The following is a 13,482-nucleotide window of genomic DNA, read 5'->3' as shown; positions in this document are numbered from 1 at the left end:
CTTTTATTTTTTTAATATACTTTTTTTATTATATGAAACTTCTTTTTTGTATTTTTCCCATTAAATATACCTAACTAAAAATATTTTTTTTTGATAATTCTCAGTCAAAATTCATAAAATATATCCAGAATTTTGATGTATTTAATTTAGTTATCTTGTTACTTAATAAAAAATATTAGTATTTAATTCGTAACTCCGGAAAATGCAATAAATTGAAATTGAGAAAAATATAGGCCTATTAAAGATTTGCCAAACTAATAAAAGAGAAGAGTTTTTATATTCAATGATCTTATTTATTAAAAATAGTTAGCGTATAAGTTATCACTATTAGAAATTTTCTTAATTTTTTGAGTTTTTTCATAAATATTTAGTGGAATTTTATAAAATTCACAAAAATTGGTCAATAAATATTTCATAGCAAATTTTCCAAAATTTATATAAAAAATTTGTACGAAAAGATACTTATAAAATTTTGGATCCTATGATACATATTGATCATGCAATGACTACAAGTTTTGGAATGGTGTAATGCATACGAATTTAAGATGATAAAAATGGCTTTTAATCAAAGATCAAGTTGATCTTTAACTATCATTAGTCAATTTTGTTAAACTAAGAAGATTTGACATTCAAGCACTGAAATGTTAATAACAAGGAAGTATGACGAATTTTATTTACAATAAAGTCAAGAATATAAAATTGTAACTTTAAATAAGATTTCACTTAATCAAAGGAGCAATACGTGACGATATTTTTTTTTTAATAAGATATTTTAATATATATATATATATATATATATATATATATATATTGTATTGAGTTGATAATATATTTATCTTCATATATACAAGAGTATTTAGTAATTTTATATTTACTAATTTTACATATTACGAGTGTATCTAAAACAATTATCTAAGATAAAACTCAAAGGAAAGTTCCATTAAGTAAACTATATAATAAAAAAATATATAAGTATGCAGTTCTACTCTCTATAATGATATGCACCAGGACATGTTACTATAATTTGTTTAGTTAAGAGATTTACAATAATTATTATAGTGATCCAATTTTAGGTAGATAGTAACACTAATAAATAATAATTGCTAAACAAGTTGTTATTTACTTTTATTAAATAAATAAAAACATAATTAAATTGAATTAAGGAAGATAATAAGGGACCCAGGCATTCCGAAAGGGACAGACAAAACAGTTGAAAGTTTTGCATACAGCTTAGAACTCTGTAATCCTCGACCAAACAAACAAAGACCTCTGTTTGTGTCAAACAGCATAAACCATACATAAACCATATCTTCTTTGGCACACAACATTTTTCATCAAACAAGAAAGTTTGAGGAAAACTGAGCTACATAGTAAAGTGTTAGCTTGAACAAGTCATGGGTTGTTGTGGGTGTGTGAGTTTGGCATGGGTGATGTTAGTAATGGTGTTGGGTTTGGTTTCAGAGAGTTGTTATGCTTTGGGCACATTTGGGTTTGACATACACCACAGGTTCTCGGATCCGGTTAAGGGGATTCTGGGCATTGTTGATGATCTTCCTCAGAAGGGAACTCCTCAATACTATGCTGCTATGACCCACAGAGATCGCATATTCCGGGGCCGGAGACTCGCCGCCGACCCTTTTACGCCGCTCACTTTCGCCGCCGGCAATGACACTTACCGGATTCCCGCCTTTGGATTGTATGACAATTCTTCACCCCCACTGCTCAATTTTTTAACTTGTATTGCTTTTCAAAAAGTTAAGTTTTCTGGGTCGTTTGTCAGAATTCTGCCTCTGGAAGAATAATTGTGCTGGGAAAGTGCAGATGTAATTTTTTTTGCTTGAAAAAGTTTTCACACTTTATGTATTTTAGAGTGAACTCTGATGCCAAAGGGTTTGTCAGTTAAAGAAAAAGGTTCGATTTAGTTGTTATTTTGATACTTGTTCCCAATTTACCGTTTTAAGAATCGCTCAATCTGTATGTAATAATAGTAAGTTTTAATATCCGAACGAGCAAGTTTTGTTGCGTTTTGGTTTCAGAACGGTTGAATTTAATGCTCTTTTTCTGAAAACAGTTAATAACAGAAACTGAAACTGAGTAAATTTGTTCATCCAAACACTAAAACTTAACATTTTACGTAATTTCTATGTTGGTGTTTGTGTACTAATAATATTTCCTCGTTATTTGCATATCAGTTTGCATTTTGCAAATGTTTCGGTTGGGACACCACCTTTGTGGTTTCTGGTGGCGTTGGATACAGGCAGTGACTTGTTTTGGTTACCTTGTAATTGTACCAGGTGTGTGCCCGATTTGATATCAAGAGGAAAGGTATTCAAATTTTTCTACCCTAAGCGTTTGTGTTTGATTTTTCATGAATCTAGAACAAAACTCACGTATTTTTCATACTCAACCATTGGCAGATAATTAAACTTAACACCTATAATCTTGATAAGTCATCGACAAGCAACACGGTTTCATGCACCAATAGCAGCTATTGTACACAGAGACAACAGTGTCCTTCACCTGGCACCAGCTGTCGATATCGAGTTGACTATCTTTCAAACGATACTTCATCTAGGGGGATCTTGGTAGAGGACGTGTTGCACTTAATCACAGATGATGATATAACAGATGCTGCTGACACAAGAATTATTTTTGGGTAAAATACTCAACATCTAAATCAAAATACTTACTGCTTTGATTCTTGGTATTAATAAATCTGCTGCAGTTGTGGCCAAGTTCAAACTGGTGCGTTTCAAAATGGGGGAACTCCAAATGGCCTATTTGGACTTGGAATGGATAATAGATCCGTTCCTAGCATCCTAGCCAAAGAAGGGCTCATCTCAAATTCCTTTTCAATGTGTTTTGGATCTGATGGTGTTGGAAGAATCACGTTTGGTGATACTGGCAAGCCAGACCAAAGAAAAACACCATTCAACCTTGACAAATTCCAGTAAGTGGATGTTTTGACTCTTTACAACAGAAGCAACAAAAATTCTTGTGTCTAACTCTACTGCTGCTTAATTAATCCCTGCAGTCCAACTTATAACATCACCATAACACAAATTTTTGTGGAAGATCTTCTTGCTGATGTTGAGTTTCATGCAATATTTGACTCTGGCACCTCGTTTACATACATAAGTGATCCAGCTTATACACGACTTGGTGAGATGGTAAGTAATCTACTGTGCAACAGTTTTTTAAGGATTAATGAGTTTGTTTCAAGCCATAAGCTGTCAAAAATTTATTTGTAGTTCAATTCACGGATCAAAGCAAATCGGCATTCATTTCAATCACCTGAATCTGATGTCCCTTTTGAGTACTGTTATGACATAAGGTGATATTGAGTTGAGAGCAACCATTAACATAATTTTGTTTTTGAACAATCTATCAGAAACTGATTTCCAGTTTACCTGCAGTCTAAATCAGACAGTCTTAGTTCCCTCTGTGAATCTAACGATGAAAGGTGGAGATGATTATTATGTCACGGATCCCATAGTAATAATTATCAGTGAGGTGGGAGCACAAAATATTTTTCCAATTTCATGCTTTTTAATCATTTTCAACCTTCTTAATCTCATTTCCTTTCTCTGACATGCAGAAGGAAGGAAACTTTCTTTGTTTGGGAATCCAAAAGAGTGACACCATCAATATCATTGGACGTGAGTATTTAACTCAATCATTTTTTTTTTCTTTTAAAATTTATATGCATCATCTTGACAATTCAGATGATCGTTTAAAAGATAACTCAATGTTTAAAAGATGTTATTAAACTTAGAAACCAAAATAAAAATATATATTTCAGGGGACAAAAATAGAAAAAAAAAATCGAGAACCAAAACAAAATGTAAAATTTTATTGCACACCAAAACAAAAATGAGAAATTTATTTAAGATTAAAACCAAAAAAAGATTATTGAGAATCGTGTGATGAAAAAAAAAAGTTATTACACAAAATTAAAAAATAAAGTGTAAGAGTAAGTGTATTTTATTAGATATTTTTCAAAATAAGTAATATTAATGTAAGTGTATTATATCATGTGAAATCATATTCTTTAAGTCAAAAAATCAAAAGAATATTATTAGTAATTAATAATTGAAAATTGTAAATTTTGAAAACAAAACAAAACACCAAGTTGGTTTCAGATCACACGAATCCCTAATCCATCCTGAAAAACCAATTTGAACAACAACAGCATAATTCTATTTAGTTTCTGTAAATCATAAATCAAGGTTTAGACCAAGCATCAACGTTATTTGATGAACCACTGCAGAGAACTTCATGAGTGGTTACAACATAGTTTTCGATCGTGAGAACATGAATCTTGGATGGAAAGAAACTAATTGTGAGTATATTTCATCTCTTCAACGTTTCAATTTATTGGTCTTCCACATTGCACTGTTGTTAAACAATGGTATCTGGTATTGTCAGGTTATGATGATGTGCTCTCAAATACACGACCAATTAGCCCATCGCCTTCTCCTGCTGTTTCCCCTGCGGTCCCTCCTGCAATCGCTGTGAATCCCGTGGCTACATCCAATCCCTCTATTAACCCACCTAATCCATCATTCATCATTAAACCTACTTTTACATTTTTTTTCCTCCTATTACCACTTCTAGCCATTTTTTGACCCCTCAAGTGTTCTTCAAAATAGTATATCTTTTTCCATTTTTGCTTTACTTTTTTTCTAGTTATAATGGTCTCTGATGGGCTTGTATATAAGAACCCGGTATATAAACTTGGGAAAAATCAGTTATACGTTACTACATATACTTGATCTAGTGAATAAAATTGCTACAGAAATACGACTTAGACTCCGTATGTGCAGACTTAACGGGATAATTAATTACTGTAGAAAAGACAAGAGGTGAAAACTCTTACGGGTTAATTTGCATAGGAATCTAGATTGACAACATACAGCTATAAATGCTAATAAAATGATGAGGATTATAACACCACCAAATGGATGCATTTTCCAAAACCCATTATAATTTATACCGTTTTACATGTAGTTTGGACCAAAATATTAATGACGCATTCTAATTATGTGGATTCAAAATTTCAAATGGGTGATTTGGACAGGAAAACTTTCACGTCTTGGAAGAATAAACAACCTGCTGGGCTCGGTAGAACTACTGCCTATTTTTCTTCATACCTTTAATATGTGATTTTTCTTCTTTTCTTGTCTTGCTACCAGAGGGTAACTGAACTTGTTTTGCTTTCATCTTAATCGATTTAACCAAAGATGATATTTCATATTTATCTTTCTTTGACATCGAAACTTCTAATGGTTTTTCCTCACCCTCCTTCACCATGCCAGAATCATCCGAAGACAATTGCATTCCTTTTGGTTTTGTAGGCTCCCTTTCCGCAGGTGGATCCGCACTATCCTTTTTCTGCTTCTGGGCTAGCTGCCTGGCATATGTCGCGCTCCTGCAAACACCCGAGATTATATCAGTAGAAGTTAAACATATTTGACTTAGATTGTTGTTTACTTTTGAATATTAAGAACCTATGAAATGATTTTGTTTATTTAGTTTTAGTGTTATAAAATTATGATACTATATTTCCTTTGAATGTTACGAACTTTGAAACAATGTCTTGATCAGCTATTAGTCTGATTTTAAAAACATTGAGAAGAAGGTAAATGTCACCACATAGGACAGAAAATACCTTTTAAATTGTGGGTCGGTGGGATCAATTGCATAGTTTGAGGAGAAAAGAGCTGAAAAACGTGGATCATCAAATGCATTACTTGGTATTTTTTCCTCATCAAAAGCATTCTCCTTCCTTTTTCCCTTGCCCTTTTTAAATTTTAGATTATATCCCTTGAGACCAGTATCTGTGCCCTTATCATCAGCAAGCAACAGTTCAAGCTCCTCTTTGCTCACTTTGTCTTGGGGCTTATGTTCTTCGTCTGTACTTTGTGCCTTTTTCCTCTTCTTGACTGCAGGCTCCTCGATGAAGAAGTCATCTGCTTCTTCAGTTGCCTCTTGATCAGTATCATCGCTGTCGTCATCTGATGAATACTTTGCTTTATTTTTCCTGGCCTTCTTTTTCTCACGTTTTTTCCTCAAATATGCATCCCAAACTGTTTCTGATTTTTTATCCTTCTTTTCCAATATATGTTTGCTTAAATCTTCCAAACCTGTATTGAAGGTGACCTCCATATCCTGGCGGTTATCATGTTCACCACCTCCATCTGAATCATCACCAGATTGGAGCAAAGCACGGTATTTAGCTCGTTTTTTTTCAATTTTATCAGGCTGATCATCTGTCTCACTATTATTATCCTTACTATCATCACTTTCACTATCATCTGAATTTAAGAGTTCCTTCAATTCCATCTGAGCTAACTATTCAAGAGGAAGCAAGAGGAAGGGAAGATAAGAAAAAGACCATTCAATTTGAAGCAAAGTGAAAAAAAGATAATACAGAAAATACATATAAAGTAATATGGAAGAACATCCATGCTTCACAATTTCAGATATGATATAGTTAAAAAACAAATAGACATATGTACAGGATACACAAGTACGGTAAATGTTAAGGATAAAATGTCCGCATATATATATATATATATATATATATATATATATATATATATGCATGACAGGGATATTTATAGATGCTTCCATTAATAAATTGTGCATGTTTCCTTCATAATATGTATGACGGGTCTTTAACTAATTTTATAAGTAAGAACTACGTAGAGAAATGACCATATAAAAGATGCAAATACTCAAGACCGCTTATAATAACACTATGCAAGCCCAGAATTTTTAGAATGGATAAACCTTATGCACAAAAGATACAGAAAATGACGCCCAAAGTTTGGCGGTCATCCCCAAAACGCTATAGTTAGATGTTTTGAAATTTTTTATAATTTATATAATGTATTATATACATATAAATTCTCAAAACTCAAACATTTACTCAAAAATAATAACATTTATAATTAAGAATAAAAAATCACAGATGTAATAATAAAAAAAGCCTACAAGTAAATACCAACAAAAGTCTAATACAAGGTTCCTAGATTGGTTGGAATCACTAGTCATCATCTTCTAAATATAAGTATTTATCATTGTCACTATTATTACATCTATGGATTTCAGTTTTGGAAATAAAAATCCAAAAACAGTATACCAACACGCCTAATATACTTTTTTCAAAGGTATTTTTTGAAACTAACACATAGAACTGCTATAGCATCAGGAACAGCTCGCTACTTAGTCTGCTACAGCAGTTGCACTAAACCACTCCACCATAGCAGCCCCTGTAGCGAGGGACCGCTCTACATTGCTAACTGGTATAGTTGTTTTATAGTGCACTATTTAAAACTTTGATTACTAGAAAGCAAGCTAACCTGCTCATCATTGAGATTCCGATTCAGTATCTTTGAGCGAAGAGGTTCTTCATCCTCCCAAGTAAGGGTAACTTCACTATGCTGAAGAGCCCGAGAATAGAAATCCTTACACTCGTAATTTGCAGGCACCTAAGCACAGAACGGAGTCAAAATTTTACAATTTATTTTTATACTGCATAAATACATCATAGCTAAATATGTGAGCGAGCGCACACATATATAGACCAGATGAATTGAAAGTCCACATCAATCAAATTTATTATTGCATTTTTTAATCTGACATACTATTGGAGGTTAACTGCAATCGCATCTTAAATACCTCAGTAGCAACATCCCGAGGTGGGTGTTTGAATTCCATGTCGTCTGGGATAAACCTTAAATCAAGTGCATTAGACGTCTGCATGAACTCAACCCCGTCACATTCCTTGTAAATGTAATCTGCTGTGGCAATTGAGTTGCATTCCACAACAGCAAAATAGTACCTGGGGAGAAGAGAAATAATAAAAATTAATGTGAAAAGAAGAAAAAATATATAAAACCACATGGTAAACAAGTATATCTTGAAACAGTGGACGATGTGCTGAAAAGATCCCTTAAGTTTCCTTAGTTGTACGTTGTGGACCCATGTATCAATCGTCAGAACAGTTTACTTAACCCATGTTACATATGAAAAGGTACAACAATAAAAAGTCATACGAGACATCAGACATGAGTGAATAACAATGTGTTTCTAAGGCCTCCAGCTCTAGACACCCACTCAACTAGATCATCACAATGTAATGCAAGAATTCCAAAATGATAGTCACAAGAAGGAGGTCTCTATACCAAACACTATTGGTCACACTGATATCAGGCTAGATTACAAGAAAAATGGAAAAGGACGGCAGGAGGTAAAAATATATAAAGAATGGTCTTGTCATCATGATCATCATCTTTAAACACTATTCTTCAATTTAACAATATCAGCATGTAAAATATCCCTCCCTTTTAAACATTACATCAGAAGGCATACCTATTGATGTAATGAGTTCTTGAAGGAAAAAGTAATGAAAACTTTACATTAAATGATAGAACCAATTTAAACTTCTAAAATTACTGAGTTATACTTAATACAACACAAGGTGATAATACGTTTGACAGTTATAGTTATTTAGATCACATTACAAGTATTTTTGTAGTTATTTACCGCATTCTACTCTTCTCGTATGCACGAAGTTTCTCATTGTCAATATCATCATTGCTGTTATCTTCATCATTTTCATCATCAAATAGACCAATAGGTCCATGAATTTCCTCCTCTTTCATACGTTGAAGACCAAACTCGGATGGATAGATAGTTACTGATTTGATCAGTCCATTAGATGGGAGAAATGAGCTTAACAATGCATACAAATCAACAGCCTAGCAAAAAACAAACAAAAGCAAAATTTTAGCCAACATTTTAAATAATTCTCGGATCAAAAATTTATTGCAGCAAATGCACATTATACTTGAAATACATAGTACCTTAACAAACCTCCAGTCCATGTTAACAACAGCAAGCCTATGTGTTTCTTTTTCAATTTCTGCTATGTCTTCCTGTCACAAAATAACAATAGTTCAAAAGGGCCAACAAGTGTTATATACAATGTCACACAAAACAAAGATGAGAAATTTCAAATTTAAATGCAATACAGTACCTGGACATCAGATGCTTCTTCCTCGTAAACTACCTCATCTTCACCTTCATCTGTATCTGTATCTGTAGCAGACTCTGACTCGCTGGCCTCTTCTGATTCAGCTGACGACTCAGATTCACTGGTCTCTTCGAACTCGGAACCTTTATCACTCTCTGGTTTCAACCGATTGGCTTTCATCAATTCTTCTTCAATCTCTTCTTCCTCATCACTACTCTGCTCTGTTTCCTTTTCATCAATTTTGTAGTAATGGCGCATAGAACCAAGTTGAGAGGTTGGTTTGTTCTTGGGCTTGCCTCTCTTGTCAACAGGAGCAGAAGAGGGCAAAAAACTCTTGTGAGTGAACATGCGGTTGAAGCGAGAGTCAATGGCCACCTTTGTTTCTCGCTTTGGAGCCTCCCTAAACCGAGGATCTGTGTGAGCCTTTGCATAACGAGGATCACTGATAACCTTGCCATCACTCGGTGCAGAATGTTTTGAACTCAAATTATCCTTAACCTTCCTCCTTTTGTCCTTTAGGTCCTTCTTGTTTGCATTTTTTGATCCCATTATGCTCTAGTTGGACACTGTCAGAGGAAAAACAAAGTAAGGGAAGGATTAGGAGACAATAAAACTTAGATTCTCCCTCCCAAATGAAATAAAAACTACAAAATGTTGCATTGTCAATATTTTGGTGGTCATGGTCCATTGTAGTGAACCCAAAGCTCATAAGGAAAAGAAATATACAACATAAATAAAGTGCATGTTTCAAAGAAAATGCATGACTCTGTTATCACAACAAATCAACAATGTTTAAAGATGCATAGTTCACCCAAAAAAAAATAGGCAACCAAAAAGGAAGTTAAATATAACACAAATCATAAAATTTAGAGCAATAAATAAATAAGAAATAGTCACATAAACCATTCACTGTAATAAACAACTAAATAAACCCTATAAAGTGAAAACCTATAACTAGTCACCTCATCCAAAACTAAAAAAAAAAAAAAAGCAACATAGCGGAGTGGAAAATATATGCAGTCTATAAGTATAGCACCAGCTCCAAGCATACATAAAACCTGAAGACAATTCATTCAAACAAATAGCATGGTCTACTACTTCCAGCCACTCTTAAGTATCTTTCTTACTGCCACTGTTAAGTATCTTAAACAACAACGAGAATTCTTAATTTGTTTTTACATTAAAGACAACAAAAGATAAATCAAAAACACTTGAATTCTCCAACAGCTGCAAAAAAAAAAAAAGCTCTTCGGTGATCATTTAAAGGCAACCACAGTAGTCTCTTTCATAGCAATTCTACCAGGAAATAAATCTAACAATCGGTAATTGGATCTGCAAAACCTAAAGCAGGATCCTCCAAGAAGTACTTGGCAAAAAAACCCAACCCACACAAGGACACTCACAATTCAGACACCACATTATTAACAAATAATGCAATTTATAATAGGCGACACCGGCTAATACTTTCTAATGACTTACTTCTTACGTGATTCAAGCTAATAGTAGACTAGTTGTACGTGTAAGAAAAATAAGCTTGAAGTGTTACCAATTAACTAATTGGACTTCGTTCATATTAACTATGTTCCAATCACAAGGTAAATGCACTTCTTACTTGAACAAGCTATTCATACCAAATGGGCAAGCCTATTTAGTCATTCCGTCAAATCCTACTACACCCTCACATAAGTTTCAAGCAAGACCATCAGAACTAAACCAAGCAAGATCGTCAAATTTCCAGATTAAAAAAACAATAAAATACTACAACAAAGGAGTGACCAATAACCAACACAAATAAAATGCAGCAACATATGGTCGAAGAGCACAACTAGAAACTCAACATAACCACAAAACCTTTGGTAAAAATGCAACCAACCTTTTGTCCAAATGAAAGCACAAACAGGCGAAATAAGTAGCCAAACTCAAAATCATACATAAAAAAAATACTTATAATCGAGAGTTGAGAAACATGGGTTTTACCCAAAAAACGAGGGCACGGCGGGGGGCGGCGGGAGGCGCGGGTGTTGTTGAGAGGAGAAGTGATGTATGGCAAATGGTTCCCACAGACAGAAGGAGGAGAATTGGTTGGCAGCACAGCAGAAACGGGCTTTCCGGAATAAAGGATTTGAAAGAGAGGGTGAAACGAATGACCTTGCCGTTGTTTTTTTTTTTGTCAGTACAGTGGATCCTTTGAAAGAACCGCCATTGATAGCCTTTAATCCCTGTTTTTTCAAGTTTAACTACTATTGAATCGCAAAAATTATTGAATTGCAAAAATTAAAAATTGGGGGGAAAAGAAGAAGACAATGGTGCCGGCGTGAATTTGAAACTGCAAAAGGTGAGGCAAGGGTGAGGTTCGGATGCGGAGGGGGAACGTGTTGGTGCGGCAGAGTTAGGTCTAGGTGTGGCGGAGTTAAGTCCAGGTGCGGTGAGATGAGGTCCAGGTGCGGCAAGGTGCTGTATGCGGATGATGTGTTAGGGTTTAAAAGCTAGAGGAAGATGGAAGGAAGAAAATATCGATAGGGAAAATAGAAAAAATATAAATATTAAAATTATTAGATTTTAACTATTTGTATTCAAAAATATTTAAAAAATAAATAATTACAAGTAACTATTTGTTTTTTTTTTATGTTTGTATTAAGAAAATTATATGATTATTTTTTGAATAAATAATGTATTTTAATATGTATATATTTGTATTATAATTATGTACAGTTAAAAATAATATTTAAATAAAGAGTTTAATAATATGAAAAAAATTAACTAAGTATTTTTTTCGTAAATATTTTAATTAAAATAAATAATATTATTTTTTATGTTAAAATAATGACAACAATTAATAATACAAATATAATTAAATATACTAATATTAAAACTAATAACAAAAACAATAATACAAATAACAATAATAATATCTCGCTGCACTGTAACTCAACCACACTAAAAAAAAGAAAAAACTGCAAGTAATCGAATAATGATCCAGATACAAATTAAAAGTAAGATGTATCTAAACAAAATGTAAGCATACTCTGAAATATGATTCCTGGACAAAAAATTTGTAATTAAAAATACATGTAAATATATACCACTTTAAATAAAGATATATGGGATATGAAATAAGAGAAATATTAAATTAAACTTAAAATATTCTAAATAATGTACGTATGAATAATTTGCAAATATGTTGTGAAATGTAATCTTATTAAAAAATTTTAAATCAGATGAAATTGTTGTCAAACAAATTTAGACAAAAATACATGTAAAATTATCAAAATAAACATTAATTTCATTTATTGATGTGTATATGTGATTTTTTTTTGGAATAATAAATATTAAAATTAAAAATAATATTTTAATATAAATTTGCTCGTATTAAATTATAAAATTGATAATAATAATAATAATGTAAATGTTAAAGTTAATAATTACTATACTAATATTACTATTACTACTACTATTTATTATTATTGTTATTATTATTATTATTATGTCAAATGTTAATATTAATAATCATATACTATTACTATTAATAATAATAATTCATAATTACATATAAAATGATACACATATTTTCTTTTGTTTTTTCAGTTTTATTCTCTTAATTATTACTTTTTTATTTTAAATAATCATTCATAATAAAAAATAAATATATTGAATCATGATAGAAATATAATTATGATGAATATTATTAAAATCATAAAATATTTATGATAAATTAATTAAAGTAAAAAAGATTATAAATAGATTTAGTTATATTTTTCAAAAGATAAAAAAGTATAATAATATTCAGAACAAATAGATAATATAATAATTTGTGGATTTAAATATGTTTTCATCCTTTAACGGTTAGAAAAGAAGAAAGAATGAAATATTGTTTATTCAATGATAAAGAGATAGTACAATTGATATATATAATTGTTCAGAGAAATATAAAAAAGGAATATAAGTATAAAAATATATGAATATAAATGCACAGATATGAATAGAGAATAAAATAATTTCAATATCCCCCTCAAGCTGCAGCATATATATCCTTAATGCTCAGCTTGGACAACAAAGATTGAAATTGTGTTGGATGCAAAGCTTTAGTATGAATGTCTGTAAGTTATGATGAAATATAAATAGGCATGAGCTTAATTACACCAGCTTGAACTTTATCCCTTATGAGATGACAATCAATTTCAATGTGCTTTGTCCTCTCATGCATGGTTGGATTCTGTGCAATTCGTATAGCAGATTGACTGTCACAAAACAAAGGAACTGGTTGTGGTAGAGGCTGTTTCAAATCATGGAGCAAATACAAAAGCCATTGAATTTCACATGTTGTAGAAGTTAAGGCTCTATATTCTGCTTCAGTTGATGATCTAGATATAGTATCTTGCTTCTTGGATTTCCAGCTGATTAAGGATGCACCATAGAACACATTAAAACCAGTCACAGAC

At 32.1% G+C, this 13,482-nt stretch overlaps 2 protein-coding genes across 2 annotated transcripts; one reads left to right on the top strand and one right to left on the bottom strand.

Annotated features, from left to right (window-relative positions):
- The first annotated feature begins 1,198 nt into the window (after positions 1-1,198).
- Positions 1,199-4,811, top strand: LOC106768292 (aspartyl protease family protein 1). Its single transcript, XM_014653352.2, has 10 exons — positions 1,199-1,696; positions 2,193-2,325; positions 2,418-2,656; positions 2,726-2,950; positions 3,035-3,170; positions 3,252-3,334; positions 3,417-3,513; positions 3,599-3,659; positions 4,271-4,342; positions 4,429-4,811. The coding sequence occupies exons 1-10, from the start codon at positions 1,395-1,397 to the stop codon at positions 4,626-4,628; spliced, it is 1,548 nt and encodes a 515-aa protein (XP_014508838.1). The 5' UTR covers positions 1,199-1,394; the 3' UTR covers positions 4,629-4,811.
- Positions 4,812-4,963: 152 nt separating this feature from the next.
- Positions 4,964-11,547, bottom strand: LOC106768290 (ESF1 homolog). The gene is made up of 8 exons (XM_014653347.2): positions 11,021-11,547; positions 9,047-9,609; positions 8,874-8,945; positions 8,554-8,768; positions 7,687-7,849; positions 7,368-7,496; positions 5,672-6,354; positions 4,964-5,431 (listed from the first exon to the last, which is right to left on the bottom strand). Exons 2-8 carry the CDS (start codon positions 9,590-9,592, stop codon positions 5,131-5,133), a joined length of 2,109 nt encoding a protein of 702 aa, XP_014508833.1. The 5' UTR covers positions 9,593-9,609; positions 11,021-11,547; the 3' UTR covers positions 4,964-5,130.
- Positions 11,548-13,482: the final 1,935 nt, after the last annotated feature.

This window comes from Vigna radiata, chromosome 7 (assembly GCF_000741045.1).
Source record: "Vigna radiata var. radiata cultivar VC1973A chromosome 7, Vradiata_ver6, whole genome shotgun sequence".
NCBI classification, from domain to species: Eukaryota; Viridiplantae; Streptophyta; class Magnoliopsida; order Fabales; family Fabaceae; genus Vigna; species Vigna radiata.
This window is presented reverse-complemented; position numbering and strand designations above follow the sequence as displayed.

Excerpts from the sequence above, each read along its gene's own strand:
- LOC106768290 (XM_014653347.2), bottom strand. The coding sequence starts at position 9,592 with ATGGGATCAAAAAATGCAAACAAGAAGGACCTAAAGGACAAAAGGAGG. Across the intron at positions 8,946-9,046 it reads AAGAAGCATCTGATGTCCAG|GAAGACATAGCAGAAATTGA; the intron begins GTACTGTATTGC and ends ATTTTGTGACAG. Across the intron at positions 5,432-5,671 it reads ACCGACCCACAATTTAAAAG|GAGCGCGACATATGCCAGGC; the intron begins GTATTTTCTGTC and ends GGGTGTTTGCAG.
- LOC106768292 (XM_014653352.2), top strand. The coding sequence starts at position 1,395 with ATGGGTTGTTGTGGGTGTGTGAGTTTGGCATGGGTGATGTTAGTAATG. Across the intron at positions 3,335-3,416 it reads GAGTACTGTTATGACATAAG|TCTAAATCAGACAGTCTTAG; the intron begins GTGATATTGAGT and ends GTTTACCTGCAG. Across the intron at positions 3,514-3,598 it reads TAGTAATAATTATCAGTGAG|AAGGAAGGAAACTTTCTTTG; the intron begins GTGGGAGCACAA and ends TCTGACATGCAG.